This window comes from Myotis nattereri, assembly GCF_964212035.1.
Source record: "Myotis nattereri genome assembly, chromosome: 1".
Lineage (NCBI taxonomy): Eukaryota > Metazoa > Chordata > Mammalia > Chiroptera > Vespertilionidae > Myotis > Myotis nattereri.
Window position 1 is genome coordinate 73,508,804 of NC_138075.1, and position 22,598 is coordinate 73,531,401.

At 39.5% G+C, this 22,598-nt stretch overlaps 1 protein-coding gene across 2 annotated transcripts in view; it reads right to left on the bottom strand.

Annotated features, from left to right (window-relative positions):
* FMN1 (formin 1) overlaps nucleotides 1–22,598 on the bottom strand; it is a 393,533-nt gene that overhangs the window by 175,900 nt on the left and 195,035 nt on the right. For both annotated transcript variants that reach the window (XM_081108000.1, XM_081108001.1), the window contains one exon: nucleotides 20,209–20,359. In XM_081108000.1, coding sequence (XP_080964126.1) covers nucleotides 20,209–20,359 — 151 coding nt within the window. The remainder of the gene's footprint in view (nucleotides 1–20,208; nucleotides 20,360–22,598) is intronic.

The following is a 22,598-nucleotide window of genomic DNA, read 5'->3' on the forward strand; positions in this document are numbered from 1 at the left end:
ATTAATCTGCATGGTTGTCAATGATTGGTAGATTAAATGTCCCTTCCCTTCCCTTCTTATCCTACTGGACCAGCACTGAGGAGAAAGCTTCTCTTGATCATTCCTAAATTGCATGGGAAACGTCCTTATCCTACATCAGTGATGGTGAACCTTTTGAGCTCAGTGTGTCAGCATTTTGAAAAACCCTAACTTAACTCTGGTGCCGTGTCACACATAGAAATTTTTTTATATTTGCAACCATAGTAAAACAAAGACTTATATTTTTGATATTTATTTTATATATTTAAATGCCATTTAACAAAGAAAAATCAACCAAAAAAATGAGTTCCTGTGTCACCTCTGACATGCGTGTCATAGGTTCGCCATCACTGTCCTACATACATCTACATGTTGTAGGCAAAGCCCTTAGAAAAGTTTGGTAGAGGCACTAGAAAGTTGTCTATAGTATAAAGCAATCAAAAATTTGTGGGATGTCCTCTAGAAGTTTTGTGTGCATGTGAATTACCAGGGACCTCATTAAAAACACAGATTCTTGCCCAGTCAGTGTGGCTCAATGTGGTTGAGCATCAACTTATGAACCAGGAGGTCACGGTTCAATTCTAGGTCAGGGCACATGCCTGGGTCATGGGCTCAATCCCCGGTAGGGGGTGTACACGAGGCAGCTAATCAATGATTCTCTCTTATCATTGATGCTTCTATCCCTCTCTCCCTCTACCTTCCTCTCTCTGAAATCAATTAAAAAAAGACATATTAAGAAATATATAGGTTCTCATTTACTAGAAATGGGATGGGGCCTGTTTTAGATTGAACTGTAGTCCTGAAAAACATGTTCAAGTCCTAACCCCTAGTACCACAGCATGTGACATTATTTGGAAACAAGGTCATTGCAAATGTAATTAATTAGTTAAGGTGAGGTCATACTGGAGTCAGGTGGGGCCCTAATCCAATATGACTGATGTCCTTATAAGAAGATGGCCATGTGAAGACACAGAGACATGGAGGAAGAATGCCAAGTGATGATGAAGGCAGAGACGAGTTATGCAGCTACATGTCAAGGAATGACAAAGATTGCCAACAAACCACTGAAAGATAGGAAGAGCGTAGAAGGATTCCCCTACCGGTTTCAGAGGGAGCATGGCTTTGCCAATACCTTGATTTCAACTTTCAGTCTATAGAACTGTGAGAGAATACATTTCTGTTATTTTTACTCACCCAGTTTGTTGAGACAGCCCTTGAAAACTAATACAGGGCCTGAGATTCTTATATTGCCATTAAAATGCTGCTTTTGCTTCTGGTCTGTAGACCACACTTTGAACGTCCAGGTGACTACAAATCAATGTATTATTTTGTTTACTATCACTGGCACTTAGTGCAATGCTTGACATACTAGTATATGTATGTATGTTTATATAATCCCCGATTCCCAGAACTTTTTTGGTTAACTAGATGAAAATGTTTCCCTTTCTCTATCAATCTCCATAGAGTCTTTTCTTAAAGCTATGTGCTCAGTCCAGGAAGAAGGCTTTCTTAGATAAGTCCGATCCCAGATATACAGAGAACCACATTGCCCTCCTAAAGATTCTAAATATCAAAGTTTATAAGACCTTTGGACTTCTTGTCTCATCTATATAATTTCTCATTTAATGTTGAGACATTGAACCCAGTCTCGTATATATTCCTGATGGCTAAAATAGGGCTTTTCTCTCCAAAATGTAAAGTGTTAGGCTTTTGGAAAGAACACATGTTAATAATTACTCCAAGCTGTTTAGAGATAATGGACAACAGAAAAGTTATTATCTTCAATGTCATCGTATGTCTTTGATATGATAATCATTGCATTCAAGATATCAGAAATGATGGATGGCCTTTGATTTAGAGTGTATCGTGATGCAAATTACCTGGCTCTTTCCCACTCCTGCTTAGAAGGTAAAGAGCTCCTGACAGTGGGCACTCCTAGCTCCAGGGCCTTGGGTCACTGGACAGCAAAATCTGTGACAAAACTCAAAGGGAAACACTTCCTTCTCTTACTTTACTTTTTCCTTTTATGGACTTATTTCACCTAGAACCACCTCACCTCACGCATAGTCTTAATTTGCGGCCATTGCTGTAACATACACTATTTATAACTGAAGTCATTCTACTCTGTTAACTTTCTGGCTAACAACAGTTGACATAAGTAACACATTGCTCTGGTAGACTCACTGAGTTCCTTCCATAAACATAAAATGACGATTCCAGGAAATGTTAGGAAGAGAGGGAAGATGAAAGAGCACTCTCTATACATACATATTTTTAAATTGCTACAAGATTCTGTTAGGGCTTACGGTGTATAATCCAGCACATTTCCCCTATAATTAGTCTCTACCATCCTCCTTACTCTCACAGCACATCCATCACGGAAACTCAGCACACATTATATTCTATCCCTCAGTCATCCATGTGAATGAATAACAATGATCCAAAATATTTACTCATCATCACACATGAAAAGTGAGCCAGCCCTTTCACCCATCCTGACTGGAATCATGAAGATGTGTACCTGGAGGTTCTCTCATATGGATGAGTCACCTTCTGATAGTACGAGTGCCACAAACACAGTGTAGGTAATTGGCCCAGAGCCACTCAGGTGTCTGACGACTAGTCCTATATCCTTCCCCTTGAAATGCATCTCATTCCAGCAAGGATGCACATGTTGCAATAAGGCAATGGCCTCTAAGATGTGAAAAGCAAAACTACTTTGAGTTTTAAGCCAACAGAGTAAAGGATTTCACTTCCTTTTCTCCTATAAAATCTATGCAAATGATAAGGCTGAGGATCAGAAACACAGACTCTATCTTTAGTGAACTCCTAGACCTCTGTAGTTTCAAAACAGAAAATGTGAAGGCAGAAGTAGTTGGAGTAGTAAGTTTCATGCAGAGTGATGAAAGGACAAACCTAATTTTGTGCAGAGGAAGGCAGAACCTTGGACATGTGCAAATTAAAGTCTTCATGTGCTGGGAAAGGTAAGGGTGAGGTGGTGGCTAAATATAAGGGGGTTATTTAAAGTTAGACTATGGTTCACCCTGGCCAGTGAAGCTCAGTTAGTAGAGCATCATCCCATGCACTGAGGGTCCCAGGTTCGATTCCCAGTCAAGGCACATTCCCAGGTTGCAGGTCTGATCTCTAGTTAGGGTGCTTACAGAGACAAGCAATCTTGATCAACATTTCTGTCTCTCATTGATCTTTCTCTCTCTCTCCTATCCCTTCTTCTCTCTCTAAAAGATAAAAAAACATATCCTCAGGGTGAGGATTAAAAAAAAGCACACACACACAAAGTTAGTCTATGGTGCAATTAGGTGCCAGATATAAAATCAGCTATCATGATCAGAAAGTATAGTTTCTAGAGAAAATCAACCAGACAGACTCACGGGCATCAGGCACACTTTGATAGGGTTGAGGTCTTGTGCTGGAATGGAATGATTATCAAAAGTCCACATCCTTTCTAGGCTTCCCTCAGAATGCTAGCATTCAGGCTGCACCCACTTCCAGCCCCAGTCAGGGGCCTGGAGAAGTTCTGTCTGGAAAAATGGATTGGCTAAGAGCTAAGAGCTTATCATTGGGAGGGAAGGAGGAGTTTGGCAGAAGGAGTGGTAAATGAAACAGCTGGTCTGCAACAGTTTGCCCCACCCTGACATCCATCACTGGGCAAAACTTGTCCTATTACATTGAGCTTCCATCCAGGATCATCACACCCCAATCTGGTACATAAAATAGCAGCCAAGCATCACCAACTATCTGAAGAAATCCTCTAACTAAAATACGGAGGTCAAAGCCAATATACATAAATGGAATTTAGAAAAAGAAACAGAAAGTAGTAAACAAAAGAAAATCTAAAGAAACTATAATTTTTCGACTCAGAAAATCATATTCTCTTTTAAAAAAGTTCAATGAGCTTTTATAAATTAAAATATAATTCTGAAATACAAAAATCCTTGTCTATCAAAATAGGAATTCCACAGTAACTATGTAAAACTGTAGAAGCAATAGATAGTATATACCAGAGAAACAGCTAAGAGAGTTGAAAACTGGTACCTCTGGTGTACCAAGGTGGGAATGGGATGGGGACAATAGAGAACTTTTATTTTTACTTTTAAAAACTGTGAAATAGCATACAAAATAGCATATGTACACTTATGCATAATTTAACCGGTGTCAAAAATAAAGCATGTACTCACGTCCTCCCTTAAGAAAGTGAGTGCTACTAATATATCTTTGAAGACTACCTTCCTCAATAGTTTTCCTCCAAAGAAACCATTCTTCTGAATTTTGTGTTCATTATTCCTTTGTGTGTGTTTTTTAAATAGTTTGGCTACAAATATATGATTCCATAAACTTACTTGGCTTTTAATGTTTTTTGAATTTCAGACCAATGATCTCATTCTTTTGTGACTTTTTTTTTTTAACTGAACATCAAGTTTATGAATCATCAAAGTGGATGCACATGGCTGTAGTTCATTCTTTTTCAAAGCTGTGTAGTATTCTACTATGTGGCTTTACTTCAGTCCATTTATCCACTCAAATGACAGTGGACAGATTTTTGCTATTATAAACAAGGCTTTTTGCAAGCATTCTCATATGGGTCTTTTGTACAAATGTGTAAAAGTGTGAACAGATGGTATATACATGTTCACATGAGGTTGGTAGAGCCAAACAATTTTCCAAATATATGGAATAACTGACCTTCCCATTAATACTAATAAGAGTTCCTACTGCTTGGCCACCCTCTCAATATTTTAGTCACACTTTTTAATTTTTGCCACGCTGGTGGGTCTAAAGTGGTATTTCTGCGTTTCCTAGTTGGTGACTTATCTTTTCATGTTATTGATCATTCATTCCATGACAAGCCTGTTCATATCATTTGCCCATCTTTCTCTTATTGATTGGTATGAATGCTACTACATTTTGGATAGAAATTCTTCTTTAGCTATCTATGTTACAAATGTCTTCTCTAAGCTTGTGGCTTATCTTTCCATATTCTTTGTGTTATCTTTTGATGAGCGAGAATTTTGTTTTTATTTTAATGTAATTTTATTTTAATGTACATATTTGTTACTTTATTTATGGTTTATTTATTATTTATTTATTTATATTATTTTTTTAAAAAAACTATTAACTTTTCCCTTCCTCATACATGTGCTGATACTACTGGAATTAATTTTTGTTTATGGCCACATATATATTGATTTTTAAAGTATATTTTAATAGTCAATTTTACCCACTGATCTGAGATACCACATTTGTCATATATTAGTTTCCATATATGCTGGATCTGCTTTGAACCCTCAATTCCTTTTTTGTTTTGTTTTTTGTTTTGTTGTTGTTAATCCTCACCCAAGAATATGTTTTCATTAATTTTTAGAGAGAGTGGAAGGGTGAGGTAGAGACAGAGAGAAAGAAACATCAATGTGATAGAGAAACATCAATTATGCTTGCCTTCTGCATGCACTCCACCAGGGGGTGAGGATCGAACTTGCGGAGATATGTGCCCTTGACTAGAATTGAACCCAAGACCCCTCAGTCGGAGGGCTGAGCAAAACTGACTAGGGCCCCTCAATGCTTTCCATTGACTTTTGTTTTCTGTGCCAATTATTACCATACTATAGCTACCTTACCACATATTACTTAATTTTTATTGATATGTGGTAGAATAAGTATCCTATCTGATTTTTCTCTTTTAGAGTTCTTATTTTTTCTGAATTTTATTATTACCTTGCTTTTAAAAATTATAGTTTTGCCACAATATGATTCCTTGAAATTCTCTGACTTGCATGTTTTTAACTTCAGACGAATGGAATCATTTTTTATGACGATTTTTTTTTTTTTACTAAACATCATGTTTATGATTGTTTTATGTAAGGTTATTTAAAAAATATATATTTTATTATTGATTTCAGAGAGGAAGAAAGAAAGAGAGAGATAGAAACATCAATGATGAGAGAGAATCATTGATCAGCTGCCTCCTGCATGCCCCACCCTGGGGATGGAGCCTGCAACCTGGCACGTGCCTTGACTGGGAATTGAACTGTGACCTCCTGGTTCATAGGTCGATGCTCAACTACTAAGTCCCACCAGCAGTGCTGTAAGGTTATTTTTGAAACTTTGCTCTTCCATACATATTTTTAGAATAAGTTTGTAAAATTCCAAATATCCTAAGTAATTGATGGAATTACTTTAAAATTAGAAATCAATTTGGGGTTAACTGACATCTTTAGACTACTGATCTTCCTATTCATGAAGAGAATATATCTCTCCTTCTATTTAGGTCTGCTCTAATGTTTTCAATACAATATTTTTTATACATTTCTGGATTCAGTCTGTTAATATTCTGTTTATGATCTTTACATCTATATGAGAGAAATTACCCACTAATTTGTCTTTTACTTCCTGTCCTTGACTATATGCTAGCTTTGAATGTCACATCATTTTTTAGTCTGTAAAGTATGTTGTGTAAGAAGTATTTGGTGTAATAAAACCATCTAGGCCTGGTACGTTGTGGGAAGTTTTTAAACCACTGATCCAATTTCCTTAATATTTATGTGACACTCAGGTGTTCTATTTCTTCTTGAATCTGTTTTAATTATTCGTCTTTTTCTAGGAAGTGATTTCATGTGATTTTCATTTATTTGCAAAAGTTTGCTCATATAAGTCTTACACATTTCTATTATATCCATGGTCACATTCATGTTTACATTCTCATTCTCATTATACTAGAGGCCTGGTGCATGAATTTGCATATTAGCCTTTTATTATGTAGGATCTTTGTTTTGTTCAATGTCACTGAAAGTTTGTAAATATTATAATAGTTTTCAAAGAATAATTATTTTGCTTTATTAATCATCTCTACTATATTTAATTTTTTAAAATATTTAATTCCCATATTAGGTTGAACCATATGAAATTATAAATATTTGCTCACATTTGACCTACAAAAATGACTTTTCTTGTTGTGCAACCTAATATTTCCTCTGTTTGTTTTTCTTTTTCTAGTTATTAATTTTGAAATCTTAATTTATTTTTGACCTTCTTTTCTAATATAATCACTTATGACCATACATTGTAGCTATATTCTAGGAGTCTTGATAACCAATATTTTTTGAGTATTTATAAGTGTTTTTGGAATCTCATCACAATTGCTTTCTTGATTCATGAGTTATTTAAAGATGAAAGTATAGATTTTAAGAGGCAAGGAGGTTTTTTTTTGTGGACATATTTAGACTGTATTTTTGTTATTAATATATGATTGCTAACTTAATTTCATTTTTATCAGAGAATATGATCTGTATTTAAAAACCGCTTAAAATTTGCTGAGATTTGTAAACCTTTGCTTTTTAAAAGTATTTTAATATTACCTGACTTTTAAATTATATCCATGTATCATGTTGACAAAAATTAGTAAAACATAATAGTTATTTGGTCTATTTTGTTGTTAATATAGAAACCATCCTAAAATATCACAGTTTAAGAGTTTCATCATCACCTAAATCCTCCATTCTAAACATGTTGTATTTATTTATTTATAGCCTATCACATTTTAAAAGGGCTTAGGAGGCCACCTTACACATGTTGGCTGCTAAGAGCTGCACACCTAAAATTGTACCATACAGATTACCATGAAAGCCAAAAAAGAAAAAAAGTGCTAGGAAATGGAAACAAATCCATATATATATATATATATATATATATATATATATATATATATGGCTAATATGCTAAGTGTCCTACTATCCAACTGGTTGCTATGACATGCACATGCACTGACCATCAGGAGCCAGACACTCAACACAGGAGCTGTTGAGCTGTAGTGACTTGGTAGTGGCAGTTCTCAGGTGACACACCCTGTAACCAAAGAAGGGAGCCCGAATCCTTGTGGGGCCGCGTGGGTTATGTTGTTGTTGGGGCACTGTCGGCCCCAAATCTGATTTACTGCACACTTGCGTTTTGTGTTCCACACCCTATACAACAGCAACTTTGCAGAGTGCCCTCTCATACTCCTGGACCCCTCGGGGGATGCCGGAAAGCAGGTTTTGGCCCGATCCTTGCACGCCAGGCCAAGGGTCCCCATCTGCCAGAGAGACTCTGCTCACTCCACAGATGCTGGGAGTGTCTGGCCCATCTTACCCAGTCCTGCCCTGCTGGCCACCTTCTAATTAATTTCCGTTCAATGTGCACAAACCCATGCACTGGGTCACTAGTTTTATTACAATTTTGTTGTATTGCATGGTTTTCTTTGACAAACCTTGAGGACAGTCATCTCTGAGCATGGAGCTTAAATTAATTTGCTTTAATTACACAGTGTGTCCAAGTAACACAGAGAGAAACGATAGGATAAAACAAAGATCAGGTAGCTCTTTGGGGCCGAGGAACCCTTTCTGAATGAGAAATGAGGCTTCTGGTTGGAACCTAACTTTCTGTTCTCCTTTCAGGGTGACATGAAGGTTTTTCTTCAGTCTTATTCCTTCCTACTCCTGATGGTAATGATGATGATGGTGGTGATGGTATGGTGGCAGCAGCAAATATTTCTGTATCAGGCACAAAGCTAAACACTTTACATAGATCATTTTAATCCTCATAATCATCCTTGAAAGTTACCACTATTATTATTCTCACTTTGTAGATGATGGAACTGTACAGAAGAGTCTTAGAGAGATGAAGGGACTTGCCCCATGGATAAAGTGATGACTTAGCAAGAAAAAGGCTGTGTGGTTTCCAGAAATTGCTGTTGGACCACACTACGACCTTCTGTACTCAGAATAGTGTGGCTCTCAGTGCATGGGAGTGTTGAAGGAAGCAATCTATATATATAAAAGCCTAAGTGACCGAACGAACAACTGAACGACTGGTTGACCGTTCGCTATGATTGCACTGACCACCAGGGGACAAATGCTCAATGCAGGAGCTGACCCTTAGTGGTCAGTGCACTCTCACAGCCAACCTCCTGCGGCCCCTCCCCCCGGCCAACCTCCAGTGGCCCCAATTGGCCCTATTGCTGTCCAGGCTGAGGGACCCCACCCGTGCACGAATTTGTGCACTGGGCCTTTAGTAGCACTATAATTTGCTAGCTATTAATAATAGGAAAGGAGCAAAAGGGAGGCCAGACATTAAAAGCATGGTCATCAGGAAAGCTTCACCAGAAAACTATGATTTTTTTTTACTCCCTAAGAAACCATTCCCTGCAAATCAGTGGGGGAATCCCTAGGGGAAGAGTTGCCCAACAAAAGGGGAGATGGACGCATGCTCAGTGAAGTAGGGGGGACATGGGGAAGGTGCCTGTCAGTCTTAGCTAGAAACAGATAATTGGCTAGAGGGGATGGGGCCACTGCAAGTACCAAAATCTTAGAAGGTTAAATCAAAATCCCCAGACAAAGGAGTTCGTTCTCTTACTCTCTTGTTCCTCTGGCTGTGTTCCTGCTCATGTTCCCTCCACAGCCATGTGGCCTGAAGCTGCATAGCCCACAGCCATGTGGACCCCACATGCAATGGACTGATGGACTGCAGCTGGGAATATAAACTAAGCTAGCCTGATGCTGGATTGGACTGTGCAAATATGGAACAGAAACTCTGGACAATGGCTTTAACCCAGCTCTGCTAAGAGACAGCTATACTTCTCCCATGGTGGGACAGAGGGAGAAGGGACCTTGGAAACTCAGAGGTTTAATTCCATGCAAATTCTCCAGTGCAAGTCTCAGAAAATTCCTTTTCTTGTGACATCGCAAGAGGCCCACCTCCCCTGGCCACAGGTAGGGACATGGACAGCTCCCCACTGATAACAGAAGCAGTTGGTCAGAGACCTGGAGCTTAGGCCTCTACTACAGCCCCGTCACTGCTTCCTGGTGGCTCTGAGGGAAACACCACAATTGTAGTTGATAGGCATGAACTCCCTGTGCTAGTCTGAGTCCTATCTTCTCTGTCAGCCTCGGTGGCTCACCCCTTTCGTTGGTGGCAACTGAAGGGCTGTGTCCTACAGGGCTGAATTGTTCAGATATCTCCACACCCGGGAGAGTATATGTAATGCACAACAAAAGCATCCCGTGGCCCAGTTTCTCCGATGTCTTACTAAATCATTCCCAACATCATATGCTTTAGGCCTTTTGCTGCTACATTGTGAATCACAGTCCTCTCTAATCAACACTCCAATGTCTCAGTTTTTCCATTAGTAAGATGATTGTAGTACAAAGTGAACTATTTATAATGAGCCCCAGCTCAAGCAATGAGGCTTTCAGTTGGCTTCATCTTAAATAAATCTTTCTTTGTTAATTAATGTACCTTATCCTAGTGTTATAAGTAACATTTATGTTCCTGAATTGAACTGGGAGGAAGAGAACCACACCCAGAGTGGGGGATCCAAAAATCCTTAGCATCAATATGAAGGCAATAACCATTTGAAAACAAAGTTTAAAAGTTTTTGTGCTTGTTGTAAACTAAGGAAGTTGTACAAGAGGCTCTACAAGAGAGTAAAAAGTGATGTGATAATTAGGTCATGAATTAACCCCCTGGTACTTGCAGCTCTATCCTATTTTTAAAGACCCCCTTCTCACCTCCTAGGATATTTTGCACATGCAAAATGCCTAATGTGACTAATAAGGTACCTAGCATAAAAGTTAATTAATGAAAATGAAAACACTAAAACTCAGGTTATTTAGTATCCAGGGCCTGGAGCCAGATCCCAATTAAACCACTCTTCTGGTGAAGGAAGGGATCAAAATGCCCAATAGGTTCCATCTGGCTGCTCTCTGTGGGTCAATCTAGAGCAGTGGTTCTCAACCTTGGCTGCACATTAGAATCATCTGGGAATCTTTTTAAAATCCTGATTTCTGGGCCCCATCCTCGGAAATTCTGTTTCTTTGTTATGGGGTGGGGCCACAACATTAGTAACAAAGAAAGAATTTCCAGAGGATGAGGCCCAGAAATCAGGATTTTAAAAAGATTCCCAGGTGATTCTAATGTGCAGCCAAGGTTGAGAACCACTGATCTAGAGCCTCATGGCCTTTTCGAACTATGTAGTCTTTCCAAGCTCTCCTTCCCATTGCAACGAGGAGCTCAGGGAAGTAAGTCTCCTTCGCCCTTTCCTGGGGAACTCTCAGCCTCTCCCACTCACGTGTAAGGGGCTTGGCAGCTAAGGAATCCAGCTGGAAGCAAGCAGGATTCACTAACTCTTCCCTGCCCAATCCCTTTTGTCATTCATTCCAATGGAGGGGCCCCTAACCCCCCAATCCCATTTGTACCCAACTGAGGAGATCTGATAATGGTGCTGGCAGAGCTGTGGCTTTTCATAACTTCTGGCAGGGACCTCACTGACCCATAACATGGCTGCACACATGATTTCTTCTCATACTGTCTTTGTAAATTGACCATGGCTAACCTTGCTGCCCTAATCAGATCAATCAGAATAACATTTCTTTAGCTGCTGCGTGCCCGTGCTGGCAGCCTCCTGGGCTGAGGCGTGACTCAGAGTCAGGCTCAGATACTGAAGGCGGATTTTGGAGTTTCCAGTGGTCTCAGGTTTCCTTTGCTTTTATCACAGTTGGTGAGCTTTGTAAGGCCCGTGTTTACAGCCATGCAAATTAGCCTCAGCTGGAGAGAAATCAGGCCAGGTCCACATGAAATCAAGCTCTGGCCCAAAGGTATGTTATCAAAAATGGAAAGTGTGGCCATAGTATTGGAGCCAACCCAGACTGTCCTAAGGAGCCTGTGACGGCTTTGTCTGGTGTAGCCTGAACCCCTGGCTTGGCCTCAGGACCCTGAAAACAGAGACAGAGGGGAAAATGGAAAAGGACCGCGCAAGCCAGGGGGCGGGGAGCTGGCCAGAGCATTCTTTGTTAAGTAGAGACAAGTGTAAGGAGGGAAATGTTGCATCTCTGAGAGAAGAAACACCATGGTTGAGAGGCTGGTTTGTAGTAAATCCCATTATTCACTGACAAAGCAAGGTCCAAATTCACGGTTTTATTCTACTCATACACTCAGCTTTAAAATGTATGTGTGTTGCCCTAACTGGTTTGGCTCAGTGGATAGAGCATCGGCCTGCAGACTGAAGGGTCCCAGGTTCGATTCTGGTCAAGGGCATGTACCTTGGTTGCAGGCACATCCCCAGTAGGGAGTGTGCAGGAGGCAGCTGAATCGATGTTTCTCTCTCATTGATGTTTCTAACTCTCTATACCTTTCCCTTTCTCTCTGTGAAAAATCAATAAAATATATATATATTTTTTTAAAAAATAAATAAAATAAAATGTATGTGTGAAGGCCTCCACATACAGAGATGGTCTTGTATGTTGCATCCGGAAAGAATCTTTCAAAACATCCATCTCAGACACCAGGGCAATTACGGCAACTAAGGCCAGAGAGGCTACGTGACTGGACACACAACAATGGCTAACTACTGGTTACCTTCTCGACAAGATCTCCGGCGCCTTTCCACTGCAGCTTCCCCAGCACATTTCCAGTACCTCAACACACGCACAAGCCTGGTTTACTTTGAAATAATTCTCCAATACATGTATGTCTCAAGACTGGGGGGTCCAAATGCTAACACTTATTCCTGAGCTCCCTCCCACATACTCAGGGCCCACACCACAGGATGCCTGAGGTGTCAGGCAGCCTGGTCTATGGGACTGTGCCTGGAGCTGAGTGCTGAGACCTGGGATCACACGTGAATGCCTTGTCCCTCTGCCCTCTAATAAGCAAAACAAAAGCTGGTGGGTCTTAAGTGTCCCCATTTGCAAGTGGAAGTAATGACCGGATTGTTGGGATTCATGTAATGAAAGTTCTCATCTTTTGACAGATAAGAGATCTGAGACCAGAAAATTGAGGGGACCTGCCCAAGAGTCAATGGTTGGTTAAGAGCAGAGCCAGAAGTGGAAAGCAGGTCTGCTGACACCAAAGCCAGTGCGCTTCTGTCCGTGGACAAAGACCAGAAAACAAGATTCAGACTCTCCAAGAGAATGTAAAGTCAGGACTTGTAGCTACATTCACACCAAAAGCCCATGTGTCAGGTAACTAAGAGCACAGGCTCTAGGGTTATTGCCAGATTCACTTCCTTACCACTTCAGAGCTGTGTGATGCTGGGCAGTTACATAACCCCTCTTGGCTCCAGCTTCCTCACCTACAAAACGGGAATAATAATAGTACCCACCTTACTGGGTTCTTGTGGTGATTAAATAAATTAATACATGCCAAGCACTTACCCAAAACCCACTTACTTAGCATTAACTATTATTATTACTACTATTGAAATCTTCACTTGAAAGATACTACATAAATGCAAGATGATTAAGACTTCTCTCTGCCCACGTTAAGCGTGCACCTGTGAGAACATGTGTATGGGCAGAGGCTGTTTTGACCTCGGTGTATATTGGAGACGTGTGCACTTCCAAAGCATGCGTTCAGTTGAGAACGCATCACTATGGCCCGGGTTTGTGACTAAGATACACATATAAGATCTTTGCCGATTCTTGTTATCTTCTCACATACTGTTGAGCTTAGACTGGAGGCCAGAGCAGTCACTGCTGGGGCCAAGGTGCCAGCATCAGCACTCACCCTCAAACCACTGCCCAGCACTAGCCTTGGAAAAGGGCCTGTGTTAACCAGAAATGAACGAGGTCCAGGAAAATACAGGCAAGACTTCAAAATTTTCCTCAACTAGGCGGGAAGAATAAATACTTTTTCAAAATACAAATATTTATAATGGTTCTCTCACAGACTGTCTTGTAATATCCAATCATTCATCTTTGTTTTCCAATTAGATAACTCCAAATCCATATTGAAATAAATCTTCACTCCCTTTAGATAATGAAGATTTAAAAAGCGTGTGTTTGTGTGTGTATGTGTACGTGTGTGTGTGTGTGTGTGTGTGTGTGTGTGTGTGTAGGTGATTCCAGAATTAGACCCAAAGGGGCTAAGTCTAAAACTTCATAAATTTTTATACTGTAGTCATTCATTCTAAACACTGGAACTATGTCTACTAATGATTTCTGTTCTACTAATACCTACAAGCCTTTCTAATATGCATTTGGCTCCCAGTACTTTCTGTGGATAATTTGCTGTGAAATTTGGCCCCATGGTCCACAATAAAGTGATTTAACGAGACTAAAGAGGGTGCAGAGGGGCAGTTACTCTCTGGTAGGTTCCCCTTTTCAGGGCTCCGGGAAAGAAGCTAAGTTTGCTTATATCTCAGCATTCTAAGGTGCCCTCTGGTGGTTTGGGGTAGGTAATGAGCATCTTAATGACACTGCAGCTGGTTTGAGGTGCACGTACAGATTAAGTTACTGTTTAACAGCCAACAGGAGAAACATAGCTGAACTCCAAGAATAATATTCAGATTCTACATTCTGAAAGAATCATTGATATCCGCACTTGACAAGTTCTAACCACCTTTCCCCCACCTCACCCCCAATAAGTAAATAAAGTAAAAGTACAACTTAACTTCTTGGGCCATCTTATTTCCAAATAAAATTTACAAGGCAGAATTTTTGTAAACTAGTGCCTGTCAGCTCCTGTTTGCTTTTAGTAGATTTAGCCAGTGAGGGGCCTTTAAGCTGAAAAACAGGACAGCCCTGATCATCCCAGATGTCACTCAAGGAATCTGGACATAGCACTAATGACTTCCAGGTCATACTTTGGTGCAATCAACACATACGCAGGTTTATTACACTCATTTCTGTAGATGATAACCCCTAACTCCGTTGCTCATTTTTCCAACACATGAGAAATATAAAGGGGCTTGCAAACTCACCCCCATTCCTGGAGGGGAAAATAATGCACATACCTTACTCAGGGAGCTGGAGAAATTATTTTTGTACACAAAAGCTGAAATTATATAAACTTGGAAGGCAACAGGTTATGAAACCCTATAAATTTATGTTCAGGCTTCCAAACAATGCTCGCCGTCCACCCTTCTCTCCCCACTCAACTGAGACACCAAGTCTGGGATTCGAGAATTACAGCTAAGATCCTCGCCAAAGTGACCAAATTACAACTGATGGCTTTTGGCTCCAGGACTTTTCAACAGACTAGTGTCTGCTGAGCCATCCCCACCCCTCCCCACCCGACTCACACCCCCACCCCCAAGAGCTCAGGGAAAAGCCATTAGTTGATTATTCTTAAGAAATAGCTATCAAAAAACGAGGGAGAGGAATGATCTCACATATCTTACAGAGGGAACGAGCACAGAGATTATAATTCAAAGTGAAATGGTGACATTTCAAGAGAAGAATAATATTGGCAGGCCATGCTGATTCTCTGAAAGTTGTTGGGCAAGTTTAAAAAGCAACTGGAAAGTTTATCAGAGTAGCTACTTCCTTGACAGGCACCAGGAGAAAGAATCTCAGACAATGAAGGCAGATTTCTGGCTCCTTGTCAAGGTGCTGACCTGTCTTTCCCAGGAACAAATGTAGCTGAGAGGCAGTATAAATAGGGACATATTGACAGTGGAAACTTATTTTACATCGCAGAGAGACTATATAAACCAATGTATGATGAACCATTAGATGTCTGTATGTGTCATTAGAGAAAGTTGTGGAATTCTATAAATATTGAAAAACAGAAATGGTGTGGAGATTACCCTTTGCAAACAGTTTCAAGAATGGACACACTAATGTTTTAAGATCTTCAACAACCTTGTAGGAATTAACGATGTTCAAAAATGTATTTGCAAAGCTTTCATATTAGTTCATAAACTAAGAGATTAATACATAGTTCTAGAGAATACTTAAAGCACTTTCATAACCATGATTTCACTTTACCCTCATAACCACCCTGTAAAGAGTTGTTATTCCTTATTTTATAGAGAAGGAAGTAGTGTGTGACAATTAAATGCATGGCTCTGAAGGTTATCACAGAGCAATAAATAGGAGACAGTACTATGTTCTGGTGGTGCAAACAAGGGCTGATGTTTTGAACCCTGGCTCTTAGTTTGATGGTGGCTCTGTCTGTCCTGGCAGAATGGACTGGTGCCACAAATGAGGTTGGCACATGCCTTAGTATCCAAAACAAATCTGTCATGGTATTCATTTACAGTTAACATTTAAAATATTGGTAGAGTCAAAAGGAAATAGCCCCTTATCTACATATTTCACTGTTAGAGTTAAATGTAAAACATCTTTTTATTCAAAGATTTGACTTCCTACTGAAAAACTCTGAAGAAAACTGGATGATTTTTACTATGTAGGAAATATTTTCAATTTGCACATGTGTAAGCTATATTTTTTGATGATTTTAATAATAGCTAATCTCGTTTATAAACATCAAATCATTCATCTCAATAAATATTGTTACCATCACCAATGTGGCCAATTACTGTGTAAATAAAGGTGCGGTGAACATGCTGCGGCTCTTGTATATCCTCTCAAGGGCTCACCATTATCAATGTCGCCCCAGTAAAAGTGTGCAAACCCTAGAAGCCACTTCATCTTCCTAGGCCAGTTTCTCATCTGCCAGATGAGGGTACTCAGATGATTGGGAAGGTTCCTTCTAATTCTTAGACTCTATGGTATAGAACAGGATACCTGCCCAATTTAAGAATACGTGTTCACTGATGGGAACATCAGATGCTAGTACAGAAGATGAAACTAGAAACTAGTATCTGTATTCAGCAGAATCTTGAGAGTTATTTCTGAACTAGGAATGTGGTCTGCGGAGAGAGATGAAGACCGAATCCATTTAAGAGATGTTCACATGTATCTATCTCACAGTTAAGATTCAGAATGCTGGCCCTTTCTATCTCCAACATATATACTCCACATCAGTCCTTCGAAAAGACCTATTTGGCAAGTGTCCTCCTGGTCATCTTGGTAACCATTCTGTGCTTAAGCAGATGAAGTTAGCCTCCAATGCTGAAATCCCTCAGTTGCTTACAACCTCCAAAATTCACTTTCATTTTAAGATTAAAGAAAACAAATATCTGACTCTTGGAAGAGACCAAGGGATCCAACTTGATGCTGGAAATCTGACCACAGGCATGGAAGGAAGGCCTATAGGAAGCAGGTTTAGAGTTTTCTGGCTTTTATTCAGTTTGTTATTTTCCTTAAAACTTAAAATCGCAGCCCTAAGGTAGACCACAAAGCTCACTAACACTTCAAGCAGCCTCAAGACCATGTAGCCCAGTAGACCTATATTCTTGGCTCTACTTAAAGAAAAAAGTGGAAACTACATAGGTGCTGACTATACGGGTTAACAGCAACCTCACTGTTCAGAAAGATTAAAGAGTTCAAATGAAGGGTATTTTCCTCCTCAGACAGGGAAACAAAATAAACACATCAAGTACTAACTGGCTTAGTGAAAATCCTTTGTTGAACAGGCAAACAATTATGAGATAAGAAATAAGAACAAACAACTAAATGCTTTGATGTTTTAAAAATACTCATTCACCAAAACAGAAATAATAACAGCATGTTACCAAGCATCCAAAGAGAGAAACAAAAAAAGTCATAGCAATCTGGGAAGAAACAGAGAACGAAATTAAATTTAATATGATAATGAGTAAGAATGCATTTAGCAGAGTTCCTGGTTAGTCAGAGGCAACTTCCTGGAAGTGGCAAATGGAGGTGAGTTTCTGGAATACAGAAGTTCTTCTTTTGCGTGTTGTATGGAATCTAGTCTCCTGTTTCTGTAGATAGCATCTGAAAAGCCAGCCGGCCTATAAAGCACACTTACTTCCATCCCACACAAATCTAACTGCATGGGAATACGTTTTATAGTATATTAGTTGACTTCTTTCCTGGAATGAATTGTTTTAGTAGAAAAATTCAAATTGTCCCATGCAATATTTCTTTTTATTTGTTTTACTTTTTATTTTATTTAGAAGGAAGGATGGAAGGGAGAGAGCGAGGGAGAAAAAAAAGAGAGGGAGGGAGGGAGGGAGGGAGGGAGGGAGGGAGGGAGGGAGAGAGAGAGAAAGAGAGAGAGAGAGAGAGAGAGAGAGAGAGAGAGAGAGTGAGAGAGAGACAGACATTGATGTGAGACACACTGATTAGCTGCCCTTCCCCTGCCCTCACCCCTCACCCTGACAGGGTATTGAACCTGCAAGACAGGCATGTGACCTGACCAGGGAACAAACCCGCCACCCTTTTGTGTATGAGACAATGCTCCAACCAACTGAGCCACACTGGCCAAGGCTGCATATGTCTTCTCAAAAGGTTTGTTGTGAAATTTAATTATTGTCAGGATCACATTGTTTTCTCATAAAAACACAATTACAATGGATTTAAGAGGTGAAAAACTTTGATTATGATTTTCATTGATGATTCAACTCAGTGGGAAAATCTTTCATTAACAGAAAACTGCACTCGACTTTTGCCATTTCTTCCCTGTAAGGCACAGCTGATTTCATAATCACAGTGTTACCTGAGATATGAACCAGGGGATGAACCCAACTGTATAATTTAAGAATGAAGAGTTGATGATAATATCATTTAATATTACCAACTTTTCAAAACAGTTCCTCAAATCCTCAGACTTAAATTTCACAACATCCTGGTGAGTCATATGGACTCAGATATTATTAATCCTCTTTTATAGAAAAGAGAAAAAATGATCTAGAGAAAAAAGAAAACCTAACCATGCTCACATGGCAAATCAATAGCAGAGCCCTGGTCTGTGGTGTTCAGTGGTTAGAGTGTCAGCCCATGCATCAAAGGGTCTTGGATTTGATTCCTGGTCAAGGTCATGTACCTGGGTTGCAGATTTGATTCCTGGTCCCGGTCGGGTGGGATTGGGGTGAGTGCAGGAGGCAATCAATCAATGCGTGTCTCTCACATTGATGTCTCTCTCTCTCTCTCTCTCTCTCTCTCTCTCCTCTCTCTCTCTCTCTTTCCCCCTCCTTCTTTCCCTCCCTTCCACTCACCCTAAATATCAGTGGAAAAATATCCTTGGGTGAGGATTAAAATAAAATAAAAAATCAATAGCAGAACCAAGTACTTTACTTTTGCTCAACACCATCTAGGCCAGTGATGGCGAACCTTTTGAGCTCGGCGTGTCAGCATTTTGAAAAACCCTAACTTAACTCTGGTGCCGTGTCACACATAGAAATTTTTTTATATTTGCAACCATAGTAAAACAAAGATTTATATTTTTGATATTTATTTTATATATTTAAATGCCATTTAACAAAGAAAAATCAACCAAAAAAATGAGTTCGCGTGTCACCTCTGACACGCGTGTCATAGGTTCGCCATCACTGATAGGCTATTATCAAAACACTTGGAGAAAAAAGAATGAACTCCATACAAAAAAACATTTATGCAAAGAAATAACAGCAGTGGTAGCAACAGAAGCAAAATGAGAGTAGCCATCATTTGCTGGGTGCCGACAGTGTGCCAGGCACAATGTTAAGCATGATGTATATAAATGTATATTCATACTTAATAATTAGAATAATAATAGGAACAGATGCCATCTCATGTCATGGTTAGGGAACGGAGGCACAGAGTGGAAGAACTTTGACTTAGGTCACATAGCCAGTGCATGGCCCGGTTGTGATTCAACTTCACATCTATCTGATACTTGAGGATCTTAAACCTTTTCTCTGATGGGATGACTGGGAGCCTCAGATTTCAAGTCCTCAAATCTTTGCTCAGAAGGCACCTTTCTTAATGAGGACTACCCTAAGACTCTATTTAAAGCTGTAGCCTCATCGCCATCATGCCAAAGTCCATCCTTCTTAAATCATGGTTACGTGATCTAATTTTTGTTTTTAATATTGATTGTCAAAGAAGCTCTAAAGAGCAAGAATCTTTGGGTGTATTTTTTCACCAACATATCCCAGATGCTTGGATAGTGCTAGCCAGTAGAACATTTTGTAATGACAGAAATGTTTTATACCTGTGCTATATGATAACCACTAGCCACAGAACAAAACTGGAAAGTGGCTAGTGCCACTGAAGGACTGAATTGTTTATTTTATCTAATTGTGTTAATTAAATTTAAATAGCCATATTTTTTCAATAGAATTCATGGCTAAAGAGGGTTCAGATTAAATTAAGAAAATCACTTGAAAATTCAGGTGCTATGACTGAAATAGCAAGCACACATGCTTAAACTTTTGGCTCCTTTTTGTCATCTGTGACTTGAAATCTTGCAAAACTTTTTTTGAAAACAGGGAAAGCAAACCTGCAGCACATAATGAATTCCCATGTATGTTTTTTATATATTATTACAATGATTATGATAATCACGCAGTACCTTTTTGACCTTGTTTTTTTTCTCATAGGTCTCTGACAGTGGTTTTTTCTTCTGCTGAGTTGTGTCTTTGGAGAATAAATACTCAAATTCACTAGGATCCCGAATATCAGGTTCTTCTAAGGAGTCCCATAAGGTTGGTGTAGCACTTTGGCTTAAAAGAGAAAATGACAAGAGAAAAGAATAAACACAATCTCTAATTCATTTTTAACTCATTAAAAAATAATAGAAGTTTACAACTGGATTTTAAAAAATAAGTCAACAAGCTGCAAGCACCTGTTAATAGAGCTCTTAATGAAAAAAAAAATACACACAGCCCTAGCTGGTTTGGCTCAGTGGATAGAGAATTGGCCCCTGGACTGAAAGGTCTTGGGTTTGATTCTGGTCAAGGGCACATACTTCGGTTGCAGGCTCGATTCCCAGCCCAGGTCAGAGCGTGTTTGGGAGGCAACCGATCAATGTGTCTCTCTCATATTGATGTTTCTCTCTCTTTGTCTCTCCCCCTCCCTTCCACTCTCTCTAAAAATAAATGGAAAAGTATCCTTGTATGAGGATTAACAAAAATACATAAATACATACACACACATACATATGCACACAAATCCCTAATAAAGCTCAGAGAAAAGCTTTTTGAAAAACACATTTAAAAAAAAATTTATTGATTTCAGAGAAGAAGAGAGGGAAAGATAGAAACATTAATGATGAAATGATGAGAGAAAATCATTGATCAGTTGCCTCCTGCATGCCCCACACTGAGGATCGAATCTGCAACACTGGCATGTGCCCTTGACTGGAATTGAACCTGGGACCTTTCAGACCGAAGGCTGACTCTCTATCCACTGAGCCAAACCAGCCAGGGCAAAACACATTGTTTTAAAAATATATATGTATATTTCTTTATTGATTTCAGAGAGGAAGGAAGAGGGAGAGATAGAAACGTCAATGATGAGAGAGAATCATTGATTGGCTGCCTCGTGCACGCCCCCCACTGGGGATTGAGCCCGCAACCCAGGCATGTGCCCTTGGCCAGAATCGAACTTGGGACCCTTCAGTCCGCAGGCCGACGCTCATCCGCTAAGCCAAACTGGCAGGGGCAAAACACATTTTTTAAAAGTCAAAATATAATATAGAACATTAAAGCAAATACACATTTCCAAATAGAATGGTCATTAGATATAATCAAAGAGAGGTCTAGAGAGAGAGATCTAGAGAGAGAGAGAAACTTTGTGGGACCAGAAATCCTGGGGTTCATACTGTTAGTGCTGCCATGCGAGCTGCTTCTCCCTCACTCTGTAGCATTTCCATGGTGGATAAACATGGGCATCATATAAAGGCTGAGGGATAATCAATCTTGAGACAGTGATGGGATAATTCTTAACCAGAATGAAAATGAAGTACTAATGTAAAGATTTAGCCTTTCTTTGGATTTCTTCTACTGGTTTTAAATATGGTTTTCTGGTGAAGTAAGTGCAGGACCTGTAATACGTGAATGGGCTGTGCTCATTTAGAAATACTTGATTTATAATACCACACTCCAACAACAGTATTAATAATAAAAATTATTATGGCTCAGTGGTTGAGCGTTGACCTATGAACCAGGAGGTCACAGTTCCATTTCAGGTCAGCGCACATGCCTGGATTGCAGGCTTGATCCCCAGTGTGGGGCCTGCAGGAGGCAGCCAGATGATTCGATGATTCTCTCTCATCATTGATGTCTCTCTCTCTCTCTCTCTCTCTCTCTCTCTCTCTCTCTCTCCCTCCCTCCCTCTCTCTTCCTCACTGAAATCAATAAAACTATATTGAAAAAATAATAATAAAAACAAGCCAAATGATAAAAATGGCCCTCACTGGGATTTCAACTAAAGCAGTCACGGGGAGACTGCTTTGCTTTGTCTTAAAAAAAAAACAGGGTCACCTTAAATTTGAAACAAAGAAAGAGATGAAGATATGGAAAATGAGATACAGAAGACCTACCTTTGAGAGCTGACGGATGGTTAAGATCCAGGCTCCCTTCAGTCAGAACACATTTTCCCCCAAATGTCCACTTTCTTAACTTAGTTTTTAATCTATTTTTAAACACTTTTAATGCACACAGATAGAAAAAAAATATATCTCATTCACATGTTTGTTTTTAAACATATTTAGATGTTATTACCAATAATATCTATAATTACTTACCTTTGTTTCAATATATATTTTCTCAATCAATGGAAACGAAAAGATCTATTATTATTATATAAAGTGGTCCGTACAATTTTTTGATACTAAAAGGCGATTTTCATATTCGAAATTGCTTTTCAGATCTGTGTTCACATTTTGCTATATGTCTGCCTTTTCCATGAAATATGACATTTTGGTTCTGGGCACATTCACAATATTTGAGCCATTGAAGA